The following is a 27,373-nucleotide window of genomic DNA, read 5'->3' on the forward strand; positions in this document are numbered from 1 at the left end:
TAAACGAGGGGGAACGTTGTGAGCTGCTGCGGACACCGCAACTCTAGAGTTATACCCGATACTAAGTCAGTATGGCTCTCCTCCGGCAGAGGCCGCTAATATTAAACGACACCACAAAGAGTGCGTGCGAGAGAGACAGAAAATCAGTCTGAGCGTGACGTCGGGCGCTGCGTAGCCACTGCAAATTGATTTGTTTCCTTTGGCTATAAAAATGATCTGATCTGATCCAGATTCAGTAATCTGATAGATATGGTCGTTATCTATGATTCTGCGTTATTAGTTTTCTCAAATCTGCAATATTGTGGATGCAACAGATATTCGTTCTTTGTGTGGGCGGAAGGGGGTGGGGCGAAATTTTGAGATAAAGATTTTATAGTTAGATCTAACAGAAGTGCGGATACCAAATTTGGTTACTCTAGCTTTAATAGTCTCTGAGATTTGTGAATATCCCCAGATTTGCATCCTTTGCGGGGGCGGAAGGGGGTGTGGCGAAATTTTGAAACAAACTTGTCTCGGTCCGATATATTAGGAGTGTGGATACCAAATTTGGTTGCTCTAGCTTTTATAGTCTCTGAGATCTAGGCGCTAATGTTTTACTCTAAGCAAAGCCGCCTATGCTACGTGTGTGTTAGAGAGAGACAGGGCGAGAAAAAATGAAATTGTTTTCTTGATGCTGGCTATAATAGTAATACGATCCAATTCAGATTCTGCAGTCAAAAAGAAATGGTCATTCTCTACGATTCTGCGTTTTTTGTTTTCTCGTATCTTTAAAATTGTGGATGCCACAGATTTTCGCCCTTTGTGGGGGCGGAAGTGGGCGGGGCAAAGTTTTGAAATATACTTGTAGCAGTGACATATCACAGAAGTCCGGATATAAAACATCGTTGCTCTACCTCTTATAGTCTTTGAGCTTTAGGCGCTGAAGGGGACGGACAGACGGACAGACCGACAGACAGACATGGCTCAATCGACTCGGCTATTGATGCTGATCAAGAATATATATACTTTATGGGGTCGGAAACGATTCCTTCTGGACGTTACACACATCCACTTTTACCACAAATCTAATATACCCCAATACTCATTTTGAGTATCGGGTATAAAAAGGAGAAACAATAATAAAAGCCAAGCAAGAAAACAATTTGTATGTGTACAAACAGTGCTCAGAAAAAAGTGCAGTTTATATGTTGAACACAATTTTGCCTGCAATTAATTGGCATAATAGGTTTGGTCACCTTAATTTCCAAGATTTAAAACAGTTGAACGATAAACAGCTTGTTCATGGCATGAACTTTGAAAATATGAAAATGGAAATTAATTGTGATACATGTAACAGAGCAAAAATATGTGCATTGCCGTTTCAACAGAAGTTAAATCGTACAACGGAGCAAGTACTTGAGCTAGTTCATACAGCTGTATGTGGCCCAATGAATGCAAAATCGATCGGCGGCAATCGCTATTTTGTGACATTTATTGATTACTACTAGCGCAAGATATTTGTATACATTATGCACGCGAAAAGCCAAGTTTTCGAAAAATTCAAAATGTTAAAAAGTTTTGTGGAATGCCAAACGGGCAACAAAATAAAGGCTGTGTGCAGCGATAATGGCACAGAGTATGTAAATAAGGAATTTTCTGATTTTTTGAACGAGTGCGGTATACAAAGGCAACTGACGGTTCCCTACACCCCTCAGCAAAACGGTGTAGCCGAGAGAGCCAATCGAACAATTGTAGAGATGGCAAAAAGTATGCTTATCCATGCAAAGCTGGAGGAGTTCTTGTGGGCAGAGGCTGTTACCACGGCAGTTTACTTGCGAAATAGATGTCCCACAAAAGCTTTAAGTGGCGGTACACAATTCGAAGCCTGGAAAGGACGCAAGCCATCAGTAAAACACCTGCGATTATTCGGATCTCGCGCATTTGCTTTAGATAAGACCAGAAGAAGCAAATTCCAGGCAAAAGGCAAAGAATACATTTTTTTCGGCTACTCCTTTACAGCAAAAGCTTACCGCCTGTACGATCGAGAGAACAGTACAATAATTGAAAGGCGTGATGTCAAATTTATAGAAGGTGAGCTTGACACAAAAATCACTGAGAATTGTGGCATTTCATGACAAACATACTCCGCCTTGAGTCAATTAAAGTTCCTGATCAACACTCATATGTACCTTTATTAGCTGATCATGCAAATTCCAGCAGTGACAGCGAAGTGGAGGAGGAGTTTTTGAGCACAAGTGAACCTGACGACAATTCCGTGAGTGGCCAAGAGGAGCCACCACAAGAGAATGTAGTACAGCGTGGGCGTGGCAGACCAAAAATCATCAGCACCGGTCAACCTGGGCGACCGAAAAAGCAGTACCAAGCAGCGCTCAATAGTTTCCTAAATCAGATGGATGACACTGAGACACCGCAGTCAGTTGCTGAAGCATTGCAAGGCGATCATTCTCAAAATTGGAAAGAATCTATGCAAACGGAATACGACGCTCTACAGGAAAATGACACGTGGTCATTGTGTGAACTCCCTCCAGGACAAAAAGCCATTGGCTCCAAATGGGTTTTTCGAATTAAGAGAAACAAGGATGGTCTCATCGAGAAGTTCAAATCTCGATTGGTTGCTCAATGCTGTGGACAACAATTTGGATTAAATTATTGTGAAACGTTTTCACCTGTAATTCGGTACGAGACCATTCGCATGTTGTTCGCAATTTGCTGTAGAAAAACAGCTGTATATGCATCAAGAAGATATATCAAATGCTTACCTGAACAGTAAACTCCATGAGACTGTGTACATGAGGCAGCCTCAGAATTTTGTCGACAAGCATCATCCAGAAGTTCTAAAGCTGCGAAAAGCACTTTATGGACTTAAGCAATCCGGGCGAGTATGGAACAAAATGCTCGACGAGGTATTGTCGACCATGGGCCTCAAGAGATGTAAGAACGAGGCATGCTTATAAGTCAAGAAAGATGAGCAAACATACAGCTATATTGCAGTCTACGTCGACGATTTAATTATCGCATGTCCAACAAAAACAGCCGTAATTAAGAAGAAGTTCGCATCAAACTTCAAGATGCACGATGGCGGCCCCATAAACTTTTTCCTAGGATGGAAATTGAGCGAGACGGTGAACAGGGTTCGATTTCGTTTTGCCAGAAATCGCATAATCAAGGACTATTGGACACGTATGGCATGAGCAAGTGCCGTCCAGTTAGCACACCGCTCGACCCGGGCTATCAAGTTGGCTGCATTGATGATAATTGTGTCAAGGTAAATGTAACACAATCTGGTCTGATGAGCTCGTGAGGTGGCTCAAAGGGGGCCTAGCTGAGGCCACCGGACGGGTCGCAGGTTGCGGATAGCGAACCACCTACCTATATACAGGTCATATAGGTAGGTCAGGACAAAGGCAGCGCGGACTCCGGGACACCTAGAAACCAGTGGAAGTGGGTGGAAGCGGCACTGGCCGACCGCTGCTTCGAGCTGCAAAGATGCAACCCCCACCTCCCAACAGCGGATTGGAAGGTGGTCAAAGTTGAGACGACACAGGTCCCCACAAACCAGGCGGTGGTCGTCCTCAACAAAGAGTCGCTGGCCCCGATTGACGCTGCCAAAGGCGAGCTCAATTTTGGGTTCAGCTCTGTGACCGTAAAGGTCTACATGTCGGATTCGGCGGCCGGGGCACGTCCTGTCGACAAGCCAGTCGAGCAGGACGCTGCCTCGGAGATCGAAGCACCCGACGATCACACAGAGATAGACCCAGAGGGCTGCTCCACCGATGGCACGCTGAGATGCGACTTCGAGGCGATGTGTTGCCACGAGGAAGGCGAGGACGATCCGGATGCCGACATTACAGTGGTGGAGAACACTAAGGATGTCCTTGAGGCTCTTTCAGATCAATCTCCACCACTGTAAAGCAGCCTCCGCTGCTCTTATACTCCGCCTCGAAGAGAGCGGAACAGACGTAGCCCTGCTCCAGGAACCTTGGATAGTGGGAGACAAGGTTTGTGGACTAGGGTCGAAGGAGTACAAGATAATTGTAGCTCAACATGAAGGTAAAACCCGCACCTGCATTCTCGCCAGAAAGCACCTTAATATCGTTCTGCTCCATAATTATAGCGATAGCGACAACACGGCGGCAAGCCTAGAGCTGAAAGGGACACATCTAAGGCTGATGTCGTCCTACATGGCCCATGAGGGAAACGATCCTCCCAACGACCTTGTTCGCAAACTAGCCAGCGACAGCGAGAGGTCGAACATAGACCTATTAATAGGTTGCGATGCCAACGCTCACCACACTCAATGGGGGAGCTCGAACACAATTGTAAGGGGTGAGTCACAATTCAGCTTCATCCTTAGCTCAAATCTATTTATTTGTAATCGGGGCAACGACCCCACTTTTATAATAAAAAATCGACAGGAGGTTATTGACATCACCTTAGTGTCTCCCAACCTGTTAGACATAGTCAAGAGTTGGCAAGTCCTTGATAACCACTCTTTCTCTGACCACAGATACATCAAGACCACACTATCCCAAGAGTGTCCGAAACCTAAGGACTATATTAATCACAGGAAAGCCAACTGGGAAAAATATAGCTCAGCCCTGGAGGACTTACTCCCCTCCAAAGCACCATCATGCCCCGACACAAAAGACGACCTAGATCGCCTAGTGAACAGGTTCACAGAAGCATGCAACAAAGCCTTTGCGGCAGCACGCCCCTCTAGCAAACCTAGGGGGAAAAAGAAACCCCCCTGGTGGTCAAAACAAATAGACATCCTACGTAAAAGCTGCAGGACCCTCTTCCTCAGGGCCAAAAGCGCGAACGAGGAGAGCCACTGGGCAGACTACAAAATCAGTCTGTCACTATATAAAAAGGAAACAAGGAAAGCAAAAAGGGCCTCTTGGCAAAAATTTTGCTCGGAAATTGAGGAAACGTCAGAGGCCGCAAGGGTTCACAAGATTCTCTCAAAAACTAACCCCTCGGTAGGGTATCTTAAAAGGAATGACGGCACGTGGACTAACTCCAGTGAGGAGTCCCTGCACATTCTACTAGACACGCATTTTCCAGGGTGCACAACCATCGAGACGGTAAATCTTCCAGGAGAGGGACCGGTAACCTCGATGGTTCACATCCTCACAAAACTTAACATAAGCTGGGCAATAAACAGCTTCAACCCGTTCAAATCGCCAGGCCCAGACCAGGTAATCCCGGCCCAACTTCAGGAGGCCAGGGATACGGCCATCAACTGGCTACAAGGTATCTTCAGGAAGATACTGGCTGTGGGTACAATCCCGCGAACATGGCTTAAGGCAAAGATAGTCTTCATTCCCAAAGCAGGAAAAGCCTCGCACTCAACTGCAAAAGACTTTAGAAGAATCAGCCTATCGTCCTTCCTCCTCAAAACCTTTGAGAGAGTCGTCGGGCTGCAACTGAGGACAACTATACACCCTCAGTTGCTGTCAGGCGCATAGCATGCCTACCGGAAAGGAAAATCCACGGAAACGGCTCTTCATGAAGTGATCTCAGCGGTAGAGAAATCTCTGCATCACAAAGAGTACTCACTCATAGCCTTTCTCGATATTGAGGGAGCTTTCAATAACGTTGTTCCGGTCGCCATTACAGAAGCCCTGACTGACCTGGGGGTGGACCGTCACTTGGTGATGCTAATTGATCAATTGCTCACATGCAGGACGGTGACATCATCGATGGGATCGTCCGCCCAGTCAAGGTATGTCAACAGAGGCACCCCGCAAGGTGGTGTCCTGTCTCCTCTTTTGTGGAACATAGCAGTCAACAAGATTCTATGTGACCTAGAAGAGGGGGGAGGGGGGGGGGGACTGCAAAATCGTGGCCTATGCGGACGACGTTGCGATTGTCTTCTCGGGGAAATACCCCCAAACACTGTGCGACTTAATGTCCACAAAGCTAGCGCAACTTTCGGATTGGACAGAATCGCGCGGTCTGGGAGTAAATCCCTCAAAAACGGAACTCGTACTATTCACAAATAAATACAAGGTCCCGCCCCTCAACCCTCCAATACTACAAGGATGCAGGCTCTCCTTTAGCGACAGTGCCAGGTACTTAGAGTTGGTAATTGATAAGAAGCTTAGCTGGAACCTGAATGTCAAAGACAGAGTGAAGAAGGCAATGACTGCACTCTACACATGCAAAAAAGCTATTTGGCTAAGATGGGGTATGATCCCAAACATAGTCCAATGCATATATCAAGCTATAGTTAGACCAATACTACTCTACGGAGTTACGGTGTGGTGGCCGGCCCTATCAAAAAGGGCGATCACCAAGCAACTGGGAAAAGTCCAGCGGACTGCCGCCCTATGTATCAGCGAAGATCTTCGCACCACCCCAAATGATGCGCTAAATGCCATCCTATGCCTACAGAGCCTTGACCTCGCAGGAAAGGAACGGGCTGAAGCAGCAGCAATACGTCTAAGAGACTCAGATCAATGGGTGACACAGTGCATAGGTCACTCAGCCATATTAAATAATAGCAGTACCGTCCCCTCAAAAACACACTACCAAGTTCCAAGAGAGTACACAGTCACACCCTTCGACACAATCATCCCTCCCAGAGACGAATGGCTCGAGGGACTCCCAGGCCCAGATGGGGCCATAAACATCTTCATAGATGGATCAAAGCTGGACGACAGAGTCGGAGGGGGAATCTACTCTGAACAGCTAAACATAAGGCATTCCTACAGACTCCCAGATCATTGCAGTGTACTTCAAGCGGAAGGCATAGCAATCAGCAATAGACTGCCTACAAGCGGCTGCCGTTACGGCAACCAAGCTAAACAATTACAGCGACAGCCAGGCTGCGATCAAATCGCTAAGCGCGATTTTCTCGAACTCGGCCACCGTGGCAGACTGCCGCAAATCTCTGCACGAGATGGCTCAGCAATTTGCTATTAGCCTGATTTGGGTCCCGGGCCATCGGGACATCGAGGCCAACTGTATAGCGGACGAGCTGCCCAGATCTAGCACTACAATCCAAATTTATATGCCAGTGGCCTTCGTAAGCTCATTATAAGGGAGCAATACAAGCGAGATACAAACGATATGTGGCAAACAGTGCCACGATGTCGCACAACTCGGCAAACATGGCCGACCATGGACATGAAGCGCACCTGTCGCGTTGAGCAGCACTGAAGCTGAATACATAGCACTATCTATGGATGCTAAAGAGGCCATTTATTTACGAAGACTTCTGGACGAGATTGGTTGGCCAACTGCTACAGAGCCATTAACTATCTATAGCGACAACATCAGTTCGCAACATATTGCTCAAAATCCGGTACATCACAAACGCACGAAGCACATTGACATTAAGTATCATTTTGTTCGCGAAAAAGTAGAATGTAATGAAATTACACTAGAATACGTATCGACAAACGGCAATGTAGCAGATCTACTAACAAAATTTTTAAGCAAGAAAAAACACGACAGCTTTGTTAAATTACTTGGAATGACAAAGTTAAACATGCGGTAGTTAGTTAAAAATGATAATATGTAGCTTAAGAAGAAGTGTTAAAAATGTAATCGATACTATTGTTGGAATAAGCAACAATTATCTGGCAACACTGTATTGTATCGTGCTCATAATGTACATATATACCACTTTACTCACTCTCAAATAAACGTTTAACCGAACCACTACGTGTCTCTTGTAACAGCTCCGTTTTATATATCGCTTATATATAGAACGGTAAAATTATATCCAACAAATACCTACAGAAGAAATAGTGGAAAACAGCATTCAAATACTATCAGAAGAAATTAGAGTTCTATCAGACCTTCAAAACGTATCGGGACGAAACATTTAAGAATTGGGAGGAGTTAACGTACCCAATTCTATTGAGTTCTTATACGAGTTGTAAACAATCTTTGACTTTCTAAGACGAAAAAAATTTCAATCTTGGGCCTCCGCCTAATTGCTTTTTTTTCAAGCATTAGAGAGAGATAGGGCAAGAACAAATTAAATTGTTTTCTTAATTCTGGCTATAATAATGATACGATCCAATTCAGATTCTGCAGTCTAAAATATATGGTCATTCTCTACGATTCTGCGTTTTCTGTTTCCTCGTATCTTAAAAATTGTGGATGCCACAGATTTTTGTCCTTTGTGGGGGCGGAAGTGGGCGGCGCAAAGTTTTGAAATATACTTGTAGCAGTGACATATCACAGAAGTCCGGATATAAAACATCGTTGCTCTACCTCTTATAGTCTTTGAGCACTACGCGCTGATAGGGACGGACAGACGGACGGACGGACAGACAGACAAGGCTCAATCGACTCGGCTATTGATGCTGATCAAGAATATATATACTTTAACTTTATGGGGTCGGGAACGATTTCTTCTGGACGTTACACACATCCACTTTTTCCACAAATCTAATATACCCCAATACTCATTTTGAGTATCGGATATAAAAATCACAAGGATTGATGCCTTTTTTAAAGCGCCTAAACAGAAAAGTGATGAAAATGTATCCACCCGTTCTCGCCACAGTATATCGACTCGGGTATTAATGCTGATTAAGATTATATGTATATACTTTATGGCGTCGGAAACGCTTCCCTTTGGGTGTTAAACACATCTACGGCCACCAAACATAGAATATACCCATAATATATCGGGTATATCAAAATAAATAGTGTCTATCATAAGCAATATAGATGAAATGGTTTCATTATTGATAGCTTGACGAATAATTTCCGCTTCAAGTGTGCCGCAGAGAGTACTTGTGGCTATTTAGCGTTATGTACATAAATAGATTTTTTTAATATTAGTAGTCTAATTAAAGTGTATTTAATGGCGGAGTAAATATAATTGTCTGTCTTGTCCGTCTCTGGATCAAAAATGACCAAAATCACCAAAATGATTATAAAACTCAACCTAGAAGCTACAAGAAAGAAATGCGAACGCACAACCATCGAGTGCTAAACGGGGAGCTGTACACTCGGAACGGGGCACAGGTGTTTCGGGTTCATGGCATGCCTTGAATCCAGGTGGCGCTTCTGCCTCAACAGATAGGACAAGACACGTGCGGCCTTCGTCATGGGCAACGTTCCTGGCGTCTGCCCAAGGAATTGAATTACGGCGATGGGCCAAAACGGTTCTGCCAGACTACCAGCCAACCAAAGCTGGTAAGGGCGCAGCCAAGACACCACCATGCAAGTCCAAAAGGACGAAAACTCAGAGCAACCGCTCGTTTTGCCAATGTGGCGAGAGGAAAAAGCCCCACTAGAGTCCTAGACAGGGGCTCCTAAGATGGGCAGATTCCTCGGGACAAGTTCCAGGACCGCTTTCTTTAGAAGTTGGAGGAGATTGGAGGGCCACCGCCCAAGTGTGAGGACGCCGGGTGGCACCAAGGCAGAGTGAAGAAAAAAGGTCGCAAGAAAACTGAATGGTGGTCTCCCAAACTGGGGGAACTCCAAAAAGGAGCTAAGGCTGAGAGCGTTGAGCGGACCTGGGCCGAATACAAGGTCAGTCTGTCAATTTATAATAAAAACTTAGGAAAACCAAACGCGCCCCATAGCGTAAGTTCTGTCGCGAAATCAAGAATAGCTTAGAAGCCTCGCGCTTGCGTAGAGTTCTATCGAAGACAACACCCTTTCTGGGCTATCTGAAGAATGCCGACCAGTCTTAGACAGCTTCCAGCAATGAGTCACTTCATCTTCTCCTTAGAAACCCCCTTCCCTGGCTATGAAGAGAACAGACTTCGCGGCTCCTTCTGTTGTCTCAAGTGAAATCATGAACCTGCTAATCCAGGAAAACATTTCCTGTGCGATCAAAAGCTTTAAACCATACAAATCTGCGGGGCCAGGTGGCATTATTCCTAGCCAACTGATGCACGCTGGACAAAAAGCCACTAATTGGCTTAAAAGGATGAAACATGGATACATCCCGGACACCTGGCTTCAGATCAAAGTCGTCTTCTTTCCCAAGGCAGGCAAGACCTCGCATACTGCCCGAAAGATTTCAGACCCATAAGTCTACCTTCCTTCCTTCCGAAGTCGATGGAACGGCTCCTGGGAACGCATCTCACGGCCAGTATTCTGGCTAGCCTCAAATCGCCGCCCAAGCAATCAACATACATGCACAACATACAGAGGAACAAATCCGCGAAAAACTCGAAGGATACACTATTATTTATTAAACAGGGTGTTTTATTCACGTCATAAACAGTGTACCCATTGAAAGACAACAATTGACGGTGAAAATAATTGAAGGTATCACTGCAACGCCAATTTTAATAACATACAGTGGAATAATATTTGTTATTGGCTGTGTTGTGGAAGAAGAATATTTGTCAGCTGTTGGCAACTATAGCAGGGAATCGAAAAAACTGCTATCACTGGACCTAATAGAACTCGACTCGCAGGCAGCGTTTTATATTAAAGAGAATCTGGTTTTTTTCAAAGAGGCGATGAAAATGAAAAAAGGAAAAGCACTATCGGCTGTTTTGTTAAGAAATATCCAGCTGGAGAAATTTGTAGAGTGGAGAAGATGCATGACCTACAAACATTGCGTGATACTTTCGAGGATGAGCTTGCACAGGTGATCCAGGTGCTGTTAACAGGATATTGATTCGTACGCTGGCGCAACAAAAAGATGGCATATATGTATATTTGTATAATAAATGCTCAGAGTCTTTATGGTAAGATTGATGAGTTCCGATATATGTTTGAAGAATCGAATGTTGATGTAGTTTGTGTTTCGGAAAAGTGGTTCATGCTGCATCTATGTGATACTGTCATTTTGTGTACCGGAATTGATCTATACCGATCTGATCGGGAAAGAAATGGTGGGGGTGTTTCTATATACATAAATAAGAAACTCAAATCCAAATTAATATGCAAACACCCTCCAGAAAGTGCAATAGAATACTTTTTTATAGAATTATCGGCCTATAACAGTTCTCCTAAACTACTATTGGGCTGCCTGTACAGACCACATCGCAAAACAAACTACAACCAAGTAATTGACGTAATTTCAGACTTATCTGTAAGCTATACTTACGTAAATTTAATCGGGTATCAAAACAGCAATATACTGAAGGAACGACATATGGCATCAGCGATGGCATCGTTAGGTTTGCATCACGTCAATAATAGTAGAGCAACACATTTCTCAAACACTGAAAACACATTATTGGACCATTGTTTTGTTAATGAAAAACAAAAAATGGTTCTATATAATGCGTTATCTGTCCCAATATTTTCCGGACACGACTTACTTTTCCTGACTTATGAATTTACTAGAATGAATTAACTGGAATATAATATTTAAGATGGATGATGTTAATTCCCAAGTATAACAACTACGAGTTCACATAACGTGCCTTTATGAGAAATTCGTACCGCTGAGTAAATTAAAGATTGCACCAAAGAAAAATCCATGGTTCAACCAATGTATTGCACCCAATATATCATTAAGGGACAAAGCATATAACAAAGGGAAACGCTACAGAACGTCTGTTCATTATTAAGAATTTAAAACATTAAAGAAAAAACCAACCAATTAATACTGACAGCTAAAAAGTGTTTTCATTCTGTAAGGTTTCAAACTGCAATATCAACAAGAAGGACATGGCGGGAGCTCAAAGACTTGGGAATAGGGAAAAGGACAAATAATACCAAAATTGATGTACACATAGATGAATTAAATAGAAAGTTTGTGATAAACGGGGTACCTGAAGTAGCATATAATCACTATCTTAACAAAATATCGAATAGTTCCTGTGATAATAACTTTAGCTTCATGTGTGCCAGTCAGTGTGATATCCTTGAATCTGTGCTTAAAATTAAGTCAAATGCAATGGGACTAGATGAAATAGATCCAAAACTTTTAAAAATCTTACTTCCGAAAATATTGCCTCATGTGACTTATATTTGCAGCACTGTCTTAACAAAATCAATGTTTCCAAGTACATGGAAGCTTGCGAAAATAACCCCGATCCCTAAAAGAAAAAATGAGTATAGACCAATATAAAATCTATCGTTTTTCTCAAAGGCCTTGAACGATTAATGTCACAACAAATTTGTACTTTCCTAGATAACAATGCACTACTAAGTGACAAACAGTCAGGTTACAGAAGGCAAAGAAGTTTTACTACGGCAATATTATATATAACGGAAGACATTAGATTGGCTTCAGTAAAGCATTTGACACGGTTAACCACGAAATCTTATGAAGAAAATTAGTCAATTTTTTCAATTTTAGTAATGTAGCTAAAAAGCTATTAAAATCGTATTTAGCTGAAAGAAGACAGGTACTTAGTAGTAAGTGGAAGTAGAATCTCTTCAATGATGAGCACTACACGTGGTGTGCCTCAAGGTTCAGTTCTTGGACCGCTTTTGTTCTCATTATAAGTTAATGACCTGCCAGACGTCCCGTTAAATTGTAAAAGTCATATGTATTCGGATGATGTCCAAATGTATGTTAGTCGTCCACTGAGTAAAATTTATAAGTCTATAAATGTTTGTAACAGTGATTTGTTCAAAGTGAGTAGCTGGGCGAAGCGTAATGGTCTGGCACTTAATCCAGATAAATGTAAATGTGAAATAATATACAAGAAGCAACTAAATACGATGGCCTATACAAAATTTGAAATCGAAGGAAAACAAATTAATTACGTAGATAGTCTACTAAGACAACTCGCACCATCATAAAAATACTTAACAGATGTACTCAAACTAATGATAGCTAAGACATATTTGACAGCTACCTTATTCTATGGGATGGAAATATTTGGAAATTGTAACGCTGAATCTAAAAAAAAACTAAAAGGAACACCTAACAACATTGCCCACTACATACATATATAAAAAGAGACTAACCGATCATATCTGAATCTTAGCAAGAAAAATATTCAAAATGGATTTAAAGACATGGATAGGGTACAGAACAATTATTTTTCTACATCGAATATCGTTCGTTCTCTTTCGTAGATCAGACGCGTTTTTGTTTTGCGCTCAGCATATTTTCCCTTTGTTTTGCATATACAAACGGTGTTTTCATAAATAAACTTTAATTAACTTCCTAACCAGCCTACAATCTGAAAATCTATTCTATTCCGTGAAAGCATGCCTTTTGATTTGTGTTTAAACATTATTCATTTAACTTCTAATTTTTCGACGTCGGCCTGTCGTGTTTCTGTTGTTGCCTTGAGTACGCAATACATTGCATTACAGCTCTCGTCTTGTAGCTTTTGTTGTTTTAAAACTCTTTCGCTATCACCTCAACTTCAATGTATGTGCCAAAAAATCCTGTCGGAAAGAGATCACCAATGATCAGCAGAGTATCCCCTGTTGGCTCTGCGATAGCTGGGTTTTCGGGCCTCGTGGGCGATGCCATAAAAAAAAATGTAATGGCTTGCACTTTAGTTGTGAGGCATGCCATGCGGTTGAGACTGACAAGATAGCTTTTATGAGGCAGACGCGGAAGGGCTTTAAGGAGCTGACCGTTGGCTTTAAAAAGCAGTACGATCGGCTCCTAGCCATGGAGTCTCAATTTGGCAGTCTGCAACTGCTGAATGAGTCTCCGAGGCGTAAAAAGGTCACTCCGCGGGATCTGCAAGTGCCGACCGTCACTCAGCCGTGCGCCGCCGAAAAACTGACTCCGACCACTCCAAGTGTGCAACAGTTGATCTTGTTTGCCACTCCAAGGGCAACGACAGCTGCTGGCGATGCAGATTCGATAGCCGAATTCATCGCTTCGGAGAACGTGCAGCCAAGTACGTCTGCAGCGTCCGTGTCTGTGGTGTCCGCCAGCTCGCTAGCTGTCCTGTCTATTCCGACCCCCCCAGTGATCAGAAGGTCCTCCGGGTATTGCCACCATAGACACTAGTCCTGTGGTGACTAAACCACTGGTGGGAGTCCCACCAAAACGACAATTTTTTATTTCACGGCTGGTTCCTGACCGCACATCTAATGATGTAATTGCTTTTATTCAAAGCAAAATAAAAGTCGTGGGTTTAAAGGTAGAGAAATTTAACTTCTCTTAGGCTAGGGAGATAGCCTCGTTTAAGATAAGCATCTCCCCAACTTAAATTGACACCATTTGCTCCGCTAAATTTTGGCCGGAGCATTTGGTGGTAAGGGAGTTTAAGGCTAAGAAGAAGAATAGGCCCCCATAACTCTTACAAATCATTCCAGTGTGCCACCCTCAACCTTAACTTCCTCTTTCTCATCTTCTCTTCCTGCTTCCACCTTTCCAAAAAACGAACTTCTCTTTTAGTAACTTATCAGAATGTTAGAGGCTTACGTAGTAAGCTCAGCATTCTTTTCCGTGATGTTGCATTTGCTTCCCACGTTATTGTGTTTACTGAAACCTGGTTAAAGCCGTACATTCTTAGTTCCGAGGTTGTGGCAGGTCGGTACACAACTTTTAGAAAGGACCGTTCGTCTCGACGTGCTGGTGGGGTTCTGATTGCAGTGGACTCTATCTTCACGTCGGAACACTTTACAGTCCAGGTTTAACCGGAACTGGAATTCCTGTGTGTAAAACTGATTCTTCCCGCTTTCGCAATATTCATTACTTGCTTGTATATCCCACCTTCTTCGGATATTTCAATTTATGAGCAGCACTTGTCCGCTTTAACCGCTGTTTCTTCCTCGCTATCTGCCAGGAACTGTTTGGTCTTCGGTAAACTAGTCTAGTATCCCATGTCACGACATGACTTTGCTGACGGCTTGCTTGACCTGTTCCTGTCTCAAGTCAATCATGTGCAAAATTCTTTGGGTCGATTGCTTGATCTGTGCTTTGTATCGGATCCAATCATAGTGTTGTTAACCCGAGTCCTTCCGCTCACTATACCTGAAGACGCGTACCATCCTACTTTCGAGGTGTCGCTAGATATAGGACCAACTTTATTGGATCGGTCGAGTAGACTACCTGAACGTGTCCGCTGCTTTCGTAAAGCCGAGTTCGCGAAGCTTAATAACCTCATTAGAGATTTTGATTGGTCCGCTTTGTACTTGTACTTGCACTGATGTCATAAAAGGCACAAACATTTTTCACAGTGCTCGTGGCACATTTTTTGATTCTTGTGTCCCGCTTTCTAGTCCGATTAGATCTGGAAAACCCCCTTGGTTTACCAAAGAGTTATCCAGTCTAAAAAACTTAAAATCAAGACTTTATAAAAAATTTTAAAAAGTGGGTTCTCCTACTTCTCACTCTCGCTATGTAATAGCTCGGTCAAACTTTTCAGTTCTTAATGCTCAATGCTATAAGAACTACCTATCTCGATGCAGGATACGTTTTTCTCAGGACCCTAAACAGTTTTACTGCTTTGTTAAAAGTAAGCCTAGAACGTCCGCACACCCATCCTCGCTATCATTTTGTAATACGTCGGCAAATAATGATCAGGAAATTGCCGATCTTTTTGCCCAATTTTTCCAAACCACCTATTCTGAGGAAAGCTACTCTGGTCATCCGTCGAACGGCATTTTCAGTCCCTTGTTAAATGAATGTTCCCTACTTCATGATCTTCGACTAGTTAAGCCGGCGTTTTCACCGGGTCCAGACGGGGTTCCAGGTTGTGTACTCAGGTACTGCGCCGAGGCACTGTGTGGACCTTTGCTTAAACTATTCACCCTGTCCATTGATTCTTTTTGCCTCCCGCCGATCTGGAAGGAATCGTTTATAATTCCTCTCTATAAAAAAGGTATCAAGTCTGATGCAAAAAATTATAGAGGTATAGCAAAATGTATGCGGATGATGTTAAACTCTGTGTCCAGTATAAGGACATTTCATTTCAATCTTGCTTGCAATCCGATCTCAATAACTTTCAGTCATGGTGTTGTGCAAACTTGTTACACCTTAATGTCTCGAAATGCAAAGTAATGACATTTCATCGTTCTAGCCCCTTGTTGGCTACCTATACCCTGTGTGGCGGTTCTCTTGAAAGAATTACCCTGGTGAATGATCTTGGTGTCTTATTAGACGCAAAGTTAAAGTTTTCAGAACACATTTCTGCCATGGTAAATAAGGCCATGGGCGTGCTTGGGTTTATAAAGAGGTGGTCAAAAGAATTTGACGACCCCTATATAACAAAGACTCTCTTTACTACGCTAGTTCGTCCGATTTTAGAATACGGCTCCTGTGTATGGTGCCCTCAGTACAAAGTACACCAGGACCGTATAGAATCAGTACAGAAAAACTTTTTACTCTTTGCTCTGCGGGGCCTTAACTGGGATACGGATGTAAGACTCCCATCTTACTCTAGTAGACTACTATTAGTAAACCTCCCATCCTTAGTTAACCGTAGAAAAATGCTTGGTGTGATATTTATGCACAACTTGATCAGGGGTGACATAGACAGCCCTGATCTGTTCAGCCGCATAAACTTCACGATTCCTATTAGACTGACTAGAAATTTTATACCGTTGTTCCTTCCACTTTGTAGATCGAATTATTCCTTGCATGAACCGTTTAGGGTCTTATGCTCGGATTATAATTCGCTCTACCATATTATATCCACTATTGTGAATTGCGCCTTTTGTCATGTATTAAATAGAGAACGACGCGTCTGTGCTCATAAGTGGTTTATTCAGAACTGAAGAGATGACATGTGTACATATGTACTTACATACGAATAGGAGAGACGAGAGATAACAGAGGCTCTCGCTGTTCATGTACATTATGTTAATTAGCGTTGCCAGACAGATCATATTATGGTTACACTTCAAATTTCAACATCCACCACTAATTCTCTTCCTCTTATTAAATTACTAATCCTTACACACCTTTCTAGTAATTAGTAATTGTAAAGGGTATTTGTATTTTTATTGCATTTTTTTTTTTTTTGCAACCGTGGAAGACCGATTCGTATTTGGTCAGATAATGCCACAAATTTTGTTGGAGCGCGGAACAAACTAGCGGAACTTAAGTCGCTAATCCTAAGCGACAGTCATCAAAATGCCGTGCATCAAGCTTGTCTCAACGATTGCATCCATTGGCGTTTCATTCTTCCTAGATCGCCACATTTTGGAACATCATCTTCGACTTGCCCTTAGATCCTCGCTTCTTGGATTTGATGAGCTGCGCACTCTCGCGTGCAATATCTGTGCAATCATTAATTCAAGGCCATTGTTTCCTCTTTCAGAGAATCCTGCAGATCTCGATGTACTCACGCCCAGCCATTTTCTGGTTGGCGTCCCTATCACAACCTTCTTGGAGCCGTACTTGGTTCATTTAAAAGTCGATCACTTGGACCATTGGCAGAAGGTCACACAGCTTCAGCAAATCTTTTGGTCTCGCTGGCGCCAATCTTTTTTAACCAGTCTTCAAGAAAGAACAAAGTGGCTCACCCGGAATCCGGAGCTCCACTTCAATGATGTCGTTCTAGTTAAGGACGAGAACTTCCCTCCTCAGAAGTGGCCTCTAGCGAGAATCCTCGAGCTCATCCCAGGAGCAGATGGCGTATCTCGAGTCGCCTTGATCAGGATGGCTACAGGTGTCAGCCGAAGGGCACTTGCAAAATTATGTCTATTGCCTCTGCGAGTTGAGGTGAAAGGCATGGATCCTTCACGGGGCGAGTATGTTCGGGCGAAGACCGAGTGTACATTTCGTTCACTTTATTTTCCATTTTGGTCATTATACTAAACTAACTAGCGTAGCTTCATCTATGCTCTCTCAGCAACATGCTTTCATTTAATCAACTATTTTTTATCTATGCTCGCTCTTGTTATCTCTTATTTCGTATGCCGGCGCTAAGCCGTCAGCAGCTGCGCGTGCTCTGACAGTTACCGCTTGATATAGTTAGTTAGTTAGATATATAGTTATATATATATATAGTTAGATATATAGAACAGAACCTTTTTGTCCCCAATCTATTACTTTGGCTCGAGATCGACTCGCATGCCTCATCCAAGTGTATCACTCTCTAATACTATTGTAAAAGGGCTCTGACATCTTCGGCCACCCTCAACACACAAATTACCTATAATAAAATTTATAACGTTTCGGAAATCATTACTTTTTGAAATTCTTGAACAGTCAGCGAAAAAGCTCGTTGTCTCAACAAAACATTTCTTAAGCCCCAAGTCTATCAGAAAAAGTTGGTTTGATGCCTAGTGTAACAGTGTAATTATATAACGAGGTGGAACGTTGTGAGTTGCTGCAGCGACCGCAACTCTACATTTATACCCGATACATAGTCAGTATGGCTCTCCTCGGGCAGAGGGCGCTGCCATTGAACGACACGACAAAGATTTCGTGCAAGAGAGACAGAAAATCAGTTTGAACGTGTCGTCGGGCGCTGCGTAGCCACTGCAAATAGATTTGTTTCTTTTGGCTGTAAAAATCATCCGATCTGATCCAGATTCAGCAATCTGATAGATATGGTAATTTTATATGATTGTGCGTTTTCAGTTTGCTCGTATCTTTGAAAACGTACGGATGCCACAGATTTTCGCCTTTTGTGGGGGTGGAAGAGGGCGGGGCAAAGTTTTGAAACATTCTTGTAACAGTGACATATCACAGAAGTCCGGATTTGAAATGTCGTTTCTCTAGTTCTTATAGTCTCTGAGCACTAGGCACTGATAGGGACGGACAGACGGTCGGACGGACAGACAGACAGGGCTCAGTCGACTCGGCTATTGATGCTGATCAAGAATATATATACTTTATGGGGTCGGAAACGATTCCTTCTGGACGTTACACACATCCATTTTCACCACAAATCAAATATACCCCTATACTCATTTTGAGTATCGGGTATAAAAAGAACCAAAAATGATTTCTGGGATATCAATATTTGACCTGTTGGTCAGTACTCACCTGTACATTGTCCTGTAATATGTTGGCTGGTGCGGCAATGTGGAACTGGCACATCGATGATTACAGCGAAAATCATCGTCTATGTCAAGGACATTTGCAAGCAGCGACTTTGAGGACCTGCATTGGCGTTGAAACGACATAATATAGTTAGGGACTGACAAAGTAGAAATATCAAAGAATCAAAGTGTGGGGTCAAGGGGAAACACTAGAAACAGTCGGCGGTTACCTTTCCTTGAGCTCAACATTTTGTATTTGTTGCTTTTTGTCGCCTGCTGTCGACGAGCCCGCTGAGGAGGGCGGTGGCGGACATTCGTATCCAACCTGTCCGGGTCTTTGCATGCGCAATATGCAAGGTAACCAATAAAGGAATATTACTCTTATCTGTGTGTGCGAGTTCGACAGAGAGACGGAGTGTTTGGGTAATGCGGTTAAAAATAATAGCAATAAGTATTTCAAAGGGTTTTCCAATTTTATCGATTTGTTTGATTTGAATTGATTTTAGTTTATGATTCAGATTAATGTTAATGTCAGTATATTTTTGGTTTGGCGAAGTTTTTTATTATTTTGTTTCCGTAATTTTTGTTGTTGTAAAGACACAGTAGTGACAGCAGTTTTCGTTCCAGTTTTCGTTGATACGCATGATATGGTATTGAATGGACAGAATGAGAGTCATTACAGTTTAAAGTTTTTGGATTAGTAGCATTTGGTTAATTGTTTTAGTGTTTATTTCGTTACGGTTTGTAAATTTGATTTTTTTAGTTAGTACATTTTTTAGCACATTGGTCGGATATGGGATATATGTATTTTGTAATTGTATATATGTATGTACATATATCAGTGTTGAACAGGATGGAATGATTGGAAGTGATTGGGTTTCGCGTTGTTGCATGTCATTTATGTTGTCGGTTTTTACGAATGCCATTGATTTTTGTAAGTTTTTGGTGTTTTTATGCAGGAAGTAGCAGGGATAGGGAGAGGGACAAATAGACGGAGAGCGTGAGAGAAAGAAAGAGATACACAGAAAGACAGTTGAGGAAGCAGTTAAGTTGAGTTGTTAGCGTTGAGAGTAGTTGAGTTGCCGGTTAGCGTAGTTGGTGGTTGTATTTGTAGTAGTTGGCCAGAGTTTTTGTTAGAAAAATAAGAATTTTGTGAGATTATTGGTGGTGTTATTGTTTTAATCAGGTAGGTAATTACGAGTATATGAAATAATATGGGGAAAGTTATATGACGAGTAAATGCAATTAGAATAATAAATATGATCGAAATCGAAATTATTCTGATTTAATAATATTGAAAGCAAATTTACTATTTATTACTATTAGGAGCACAAAATGGTATTGTTAGTAAATCTCGACAGTATACTTTACTTTATATATTATATTAATTTTTATTATATTATTTAGATTTATTTAGAAGTTTCAAGTCACTTTGTGCGAAAGAGGAGACATCGTTTGTAGGTTAGGTGCTTAGGGAAATTTCTTATTTTGATTTATTCTCCATATCCAGAAATGAATAAAAAATATAAAAGATGTGCGTATACGAGTAAAATTATATTCCATATATGTATGTACATCTCTGGCGTTTAATTCATATTATTTTGCATACTGCTTCTGACTGACTTGGCTTGGATAATCAAAATTAACAATTTTGTTTTGTACATATATCTAAAAAGGGGGAAATTAAATTTGAGTTGAATTCTATTGTTTTTTTTTTCAATAATCTGCTATATGTATATAATTTGACAGCCAACATAAGCGTGCAGATCGACAAAGAAATTTTCCTGAGAAAAATCTCCATTCAATATATGTATTGGCTTTCGCTGATCGGGTTTTCTACCCCAGTACTCAGATCGGCAAAAAAAAAATAACAATAAAATATACATTTAACAGAAAAATTAGCTGCTGAATTTTATAGTGTTCCCAAAAACAAGCAAAACGACAAAAAACCTCCTGCAGCATATTTTATGGGACTTGCACGATAAATCGTTATATTTAATTAATATTATTGGAAAACGTGCTTGGGAAAGCAATTTTTGTCTGTTGCATGTCTGCACAATTTGACCAACTTTTGTCGTTTTAAGGATGGGATTTAAATTTTACGAATTTTCCCGGATAAGCTTGACTTTTTGAATAGCAATTAAATATTTTGAAACAGATATAATATTTAAAGAAACACAGCACAGAAAAAGTTAATTCTGTTAGCCTCTTTACCTAAGGAATCCAGTCATTCAGTAGAGTTGTATGTTGCTACTATATGGAGATTAACTTTAACGGCCACAAGAGATACAAAAATTTCAGTAAATTATTATTAGTATACCATTGTAAACCAACATACATACATATGTACAGCTGCGGTCATAGTAAAAGCCCTCCACTAATGACAATATCTACAAATCACTCACACTACATACATATGTATTTTGTTTTTTTCACAAACAATACCGGAAACTGTTTTAAAGGTTAATAGCTGCTCTTAATTTTATGTTAAAGAATGAGCCTTTAGTGGTCGTAATTTTATGAACTTTTAATTTGATATACATATTGAAATTTTTGCTCGTTATTTTTCTATTGGATGATTCTGTGTGACAAATGTGATTATACTAAGCGTAAACAAAAATATTAAAGACTTCGCATAAAGGCAATTAACGGTATAGAATCAAAGCTACGTGGCTACAAAATCAAATTAAATACAGAATTCACAGTATTTCCCCAGCATTCATAAGCGAATGCAAACATGTGAACTTCCTAAATTTTGGCCAGATGGTTTTTCATCAACCGTGCTTTCGCAGGATCTTACTCAGTTCCTTTTGTATCTGCCAAATCTAGCTTTTTAATAGCTCATATTTCCGGTAAAATCTATTTAAAAAATCGAACTTTTGTCTGCAACGACACCAAAAGTGTGAAATGAGTATCTAAAAAGTTATAATGAATTTTGCTAATGATATTACCCCACAAGCCATTATGCTACTCGAGCTACACTGTGGCTTCTATTTAAACTATGTACATTCCTCCTTTCGTATTTCAAAATATAAGTAGTTTTACTTTTTTCACTGGAAAACATAAAAGTTTTAAAATTATTGTCATCTATGTCATATATTTTTTGGCAAACCGAAGGCGTGTACCCGAGCATTATTGAAAGATGTTATTTTTAAGATGTCTTTTAAGATTACATTCACTAGTATCTCATTCTTTGCCTAATTTTGCTGTAGAAGATCTAAAATCATTTGACCCTTTGACCAATTTTACAGAAACAAGATAGAGAAACAAAATATACGGCGCACAGTGGAACATCAGCCGAAAGAGGTGGCAAAAGCCAAAGAATTTTATGAGCCCTTTGGATGAAACAAATATACGCATCTAATAGACAAAGCTAATTTAGAGCTTTCGAAAATTTAATTTTAGAAATATTTGGCCGTTTAGTTTAAATTATATGAGCACTCAAAATTAAAAATAGTTTCAGTGTGCCAAAATGTATTCAACTTTTTTAGCATACTGCATCTTTCAGGTTGAAAAACATGTAACTCATGTACATACCTTCTATGTGGTTTATTGTATCATTTTTGTGGTATCTTTTATTATATGTATTCATTTGTAGTAATACTCTGTATAAAAATGGCCCGTTGCATAGACCGTTCTAAAGATAAACTTATTTTCCAAACAATCTAATTTGTTGGCTGTTTTTTAACTTTGACTTGAATGTACACAAATATATTCGGTATTTTTCCCCGATATTTGTTTTTTGTATATGTTCTTTGAATATTTTTTTACCTAAGTTTTAAAAAGAATTCTGCAATTATGAGATGTTAGATACTAGATCGACTTAAGGGACGCAAACCTGCACGAAAAACGGCCCAAAACTGCTGTATAAAGGCATAAAATCCCATAAAAAATCATATTTTTACCGCTTTTCGTGCGAGGTTGTGTCAGTTTAAACTACCTAGAAGCGGGACGGCTTATGGAAAATATGTTTGTAAAGACAAATAAATACAAAAACTAATAAATGAGATCCATATACGAATACATCCATATATGTACATATATCATATATTAGACATTTGAGACACAAAAATAAGTCGGCAAATAATTATTCGTTGGAGACATTAAGTTTATTATTAGATTTTATTTGCAAAGTGGGAAATACAAAAATATAAAATTGGACAATGCTTAATAGTTTTTATAAAATATGTTAGATTAATTAAATTAAAAATTAAATATGGGAATATTTTGCATAGCGAATTTGTATTTTATATAGGAAAATATGCACCGTCCACAAAGTTTAACTTTGACACTTTATTGTAAAATTTTTAGACATCGTAGCACAATGTTCTTGTGCAGACTAAATTTATCTTTATATCTTTATTCATTCAGAAGGTTTTTATTTAGCAAGCTGAAATGGCCTAATGTCCCACTGTGCTGCGTTTACTCATTACAAAAACTAAAAACTACAATAATTTCCCTTGAACTTATTTAGTTGAGCCAAAATACAGATGTATGTAAATGCTCGTAGGAATTACTTTTTTCCTATATGTATATACGAGGGCTGTTCAATAGGTCCGTGACCTTTTGAATGAAACAATCATTTTATTTTTTAACATTGTGTCCTTTAGCTCTATACTCTTTTTCCAACGTTTCTTTAATTTTTGCATGCCCTCCAACAAAAAATATGATTTGTCGAGGTCCTAAAAATAGGCATTTGCTTTTCTTCTGGTTTGGAAACAAGAAATAGTCACTCGGGACTAAATCCGGAGAATAGGGCGGGTCCTCACCCGCGATTCGCAGCCTAATTCATGGAATTGAAACTGTTGCATCCTGCTGAAAAAGACCTTTCCTTATGGCGGACATTTCTTTTTTAAAGTCTCATTAAATCGACTTGATAAGATTCCATAATTGTTTTACCATTTCGAAGGTAGTCAATGTGAATAAATTCGCTTGGCATTCTTTGGCGCATAGTTACCTTGAGAAACTCACTGTGTCGTGGTGGATCCATGTATCATCAACTGCTACGAAACGGCGGAAAATCAAATCGCCAAACACTACTGCGTAGTAGTCACAGGATTACGTTTGTGGTCGATCGTGAGCACACGTGGCACCCACATTGCGGAAAGCTTTCTCAACCAAGTGAACAATCAAAATGGAAACCACTGACCCCATTGGTTATGCCTATCCACAATCTTCCGCAATTTGAATCTCCGATCGTGAATTATTTCAATATTTCTGGTTGTACGCTAGAAATTTTTCGTGCTTGAACGGCCACACCGAAATTCAGAAAAAAAACTTTTTTATCATTGAAATTTTGGGTTTGAATTCCCATAGTATTCATCAAACTTAGCCTTGGTTACAGTGTTGGTTTTTTTCCACAAAAAATAATGCTTAATGAGCGCACGAAATTCACTTTTTTCCACCTTGTCATCAATTAGCGAGGAATTCTACTAACAATGGCTGTAATATACTAACAAAATAGAGCATTTTCTTCAAGTTTTGACAAAAATCAGCTGAAAGATGCATTTTGGCAGAAGCAGTGTTGTCCTATTAACCTACTTATTGAACTTCCCTTGTATTACACAAATACGTTTTCTGGAGACCGGAAATTTTCGTGTTTCATTAACCAATAATCAATATATAAAAACAAAAAATATTTAATCAAAATAGGCAAGTTATGTAAAAAGATATATGCAGCTATGTAATTTAAGAAAATAATGATCCTATTCAGTTAAGCAGCAGTGTACATATATATTTTTTGCACAGTTTTCTACAATTTTAAGAGCGAGAATAACGCTTTGAATTAACGGAACGGTGTTATTTGGGTCAGCTAAAATCCGAATTTATAAAGAATGTTAATCCAGATTACACAATTTTACCCAAAGAGAAAACTTGTTAGGATGCCATTATAACTGCGATTATTTCGACCGCAACTGTACTCGGATGCATGTATGTATGTACATATGTCTAGTAAGCTACGTGTACGTGTGATTGTCAGAGAGCTTTTGCGTGCAAGTTTTGTACAATTCATACATACATACATACATATATGCATTCACATATGTACATATGTGTGTAAGGTATAATTAATATATTTACTCTTCGGACCGTAAATTTGTTCTTGATGATCTTTTTCTTTCCTCAATGTGCGTAGATTGATTGTGTGCGGCTTCAATATATGTAAATACATACATATGTGTGTATATATGTAAGTATGTATGTACAATACATATTGGATATTTTGCTTTACTCGTCAGCGGGTGGAGTGCAGTGTAGTAGTGGAGAGGAGTGCAGTGTAGTGTAGTTGAGTGGAGTTCGTATTTGTGCGGAGCTCTGCATGAACTAATCAACACTTTGACAATGGATACATAGCTAAAGAATGAAATCGTAGCTTCGGCGTGTAACTCTTTTCAGATAATTCATATTTCAGTTATCTAACATATATAAGTATATTCATGGCACAGGCTGCTAGTGATTCTGCTGCAGGTTTGCACAGTACGGTAAATCTAAGTACCAAAGACTATACCTAAAATTCGTGTTTGTATTTTGAAACGATTAGGAGCTTATGGAACTATCTTGTAGTGCCGAATCTTGTCAAAAGACCCTATTTTATATAAATATTCGTTCGCCCATGCTAACAGGAAAATAACGTAGTCTGCACACTCGTAAAATTGTCACTAGTGTATGAATGGTCTCTTCTGAATACACACAAACAAAAATTAAATGGCTTGATTCGTAGGAAAAATTATTTCATTTATGTCTATTACAAATTTCACTGAAGAAAATAATATCGTGAGATTCTCTTGGACTGCACACGTTTTGATAATTGGGCAACGATTTTATTTTATTTTAAATATGTACAAATGGTGAATGTCTTCAATTCTGTAATTCTGTTAAGACCAACTAAAAAGGACCATTTTGATGTTCTAATAAATCTTTATAAAATTTAATTTTTTTTTGAAATTTTTTTTTAATGGAATTGCGCACATACCACATCCATTCTTTAAAAACGTATTATGCAGTACGCATATCTTAGAAAAGCATATATTAACATTACAAATGTCAGTGTCCCAAAAAGGAACTTTGATTTTTTGCAATATTAGATACGAGCATATGTGTGTACATATGTATGTGTAAGTATGTACGATGGTAGGCCGATGCTGAAAATTCATGTATATAAAATGTACATCAACAATTTAGAAGCACAGTAGGTTGTCGTTTTGGCGCATCTGAACGTTAATTGATAATCTGATTATGAACATTTAATTTTTCCCGGAACGAAGCTAATTTCAGAATGAGCATATCTTGTTTCTAATTGAACTGTAAATATAACAGAATACAAATTTGAAATGTTCGTTTGTAATCATAGTGACGTGAAAATATTCGGTAGGATTAGATCCATGCATGGCTCTTATTTGGACCATTTAAACAGATCACTGAAAAATAAAAAAAAATATTTGCATACATATGCATGAAAATGAGTACACTCGTTCTGTGCCAAAAAATTTCGTTTCCTGTGCGTTCATGCAGAGCACATGATCGCAAAAATATTTACATGTGTATGTGTTTATATTGCTAATATATTGGAAAATTTATTGGACAAAAAAAGTGTATGAATCAAATGATAGATATAAATATGCATACATACTATATGTTTGTATGCATAAACCTCAGATGAATAAATGATATAAAAAGTAATTAGTATTTCTCGGAAACTAAAACTCGACAATGGAACTTGATTTTTTTTTTATAAAATAAGTAAGTAGTTAGTTTTGTTAATTTGAATATATAAACATTACCCATTCACTCATTTCATGCGTATCTGGATTTCTATGATGATAATTGAGGATAAGTATGGTTGACACAACTGATGAGGCCACCATAAACATAATGCAATTGAAATAAGTTCCTAGAAGGACACAAAAATTACACAAACATTGTGGTAATTGTTCGATTCGTTTTGTGATTTTTCTTCTTTTTTTCTTAGCCTAGTCCCCAATCGATATCGATGACTGGAGGATAACGGACTGTTCCTCCATTGCTTCCTAACCGCACCTGCTGATGCATGTATGTAAATATGTAGTACATTAATGCATACACGTAAGTACAGTAACATGTGCATGTACTTCTGCTGGTTGGTATCTGTCTGCGCTTTATTGTGTTAATGTATGTCTTTTTATAGGGTTTCAACAAAAATGAAGCACCCTCTTCTATCGTCCGGTATATGTAAGGTTATGGTATAAATTAGTTTTCATAATTACATATGTATATTTTAGTTAATTGTAAAATTTGAAAGACACTGAAGTAATATAGTTACTAAATGGTTAGCCTTGCATGTTCATATGTGTGTATTCGCGTAATTGTGTGTATACTCGGATTGTGTCTCAGTTTTTAAGAAAGTCCACTTGAGTGTGTTTTTGAGGAGGGTAGAAAAAAGGTAAGAAAATGGTGGAATTCTGTTTTCTTGTTATAAAAGAGCACGAGTATAAGAGAAAGAGAGGAGAAAAACAATAAATTAAGTTAAGCTGTTAAGTAAGCGAATGTTTTGTTATTTTACAATATAATTCGCTTCAGTTTAATATACAATAATATT

General features: G+C 39.7%; 1 protein-coding gene across 9 annotated transcripts in view; it reads right to left on the reverse strand.

The window, feature by feature from the left end:
* nAChRalpha7 (nicotinic Acetylcholine Receptor alpha7) overlaps window positions 1–27,373 on the reverse strand; it is a 208,126-nt gene that overhangs the window by 32,003 nt on the left and 148,750 nt on the right. For 5 of the 9 annotated variants that reach the window (XM_033385453.1, XM_033385454.1, XM_033385452.1 and 2 more), the window contains 3 exons: window positions 26,580–26,689; window positions 19,029–19,183; window positions 18,803–18,919 (listed from right to left, as the gene is read on the reverse strand). In XM_033385453.1, the coding sequence (XP_033241344.1) occupies window positions 18,803–18,919; window positions 19,029–19,183; window positions 26,580–26,689 (382 nt within the window). Of the gene's footprint in view, window positions 1–18,798; window positions 18,920–19,028; window positions 19,184–26,579; window positions 26,690–27,373 lie in introns of those variants that run through there. The other 4 variants (XM_033385457.1, XR_004470758.1, XM_033385458.1 and 1 more) reach the window with 4 other exon arrangements.

Source organism: Drosophila pseudoobscura, chromosome X (assembly GCF_009870125.1).
Source record: "Drosophila pseudoobscura strain MV-25-SWS-2005 chromosome X, UCI_Dpse_MV25, whole genome shotgun sequence".
Taxonomy (NCBI): domain Eukaryota; kingdom Metazoa; phylum Arthropoda; class Insecta; order Diptera; family Drosophilidae; genus Drosophila; species Drosophila pseudoobscura.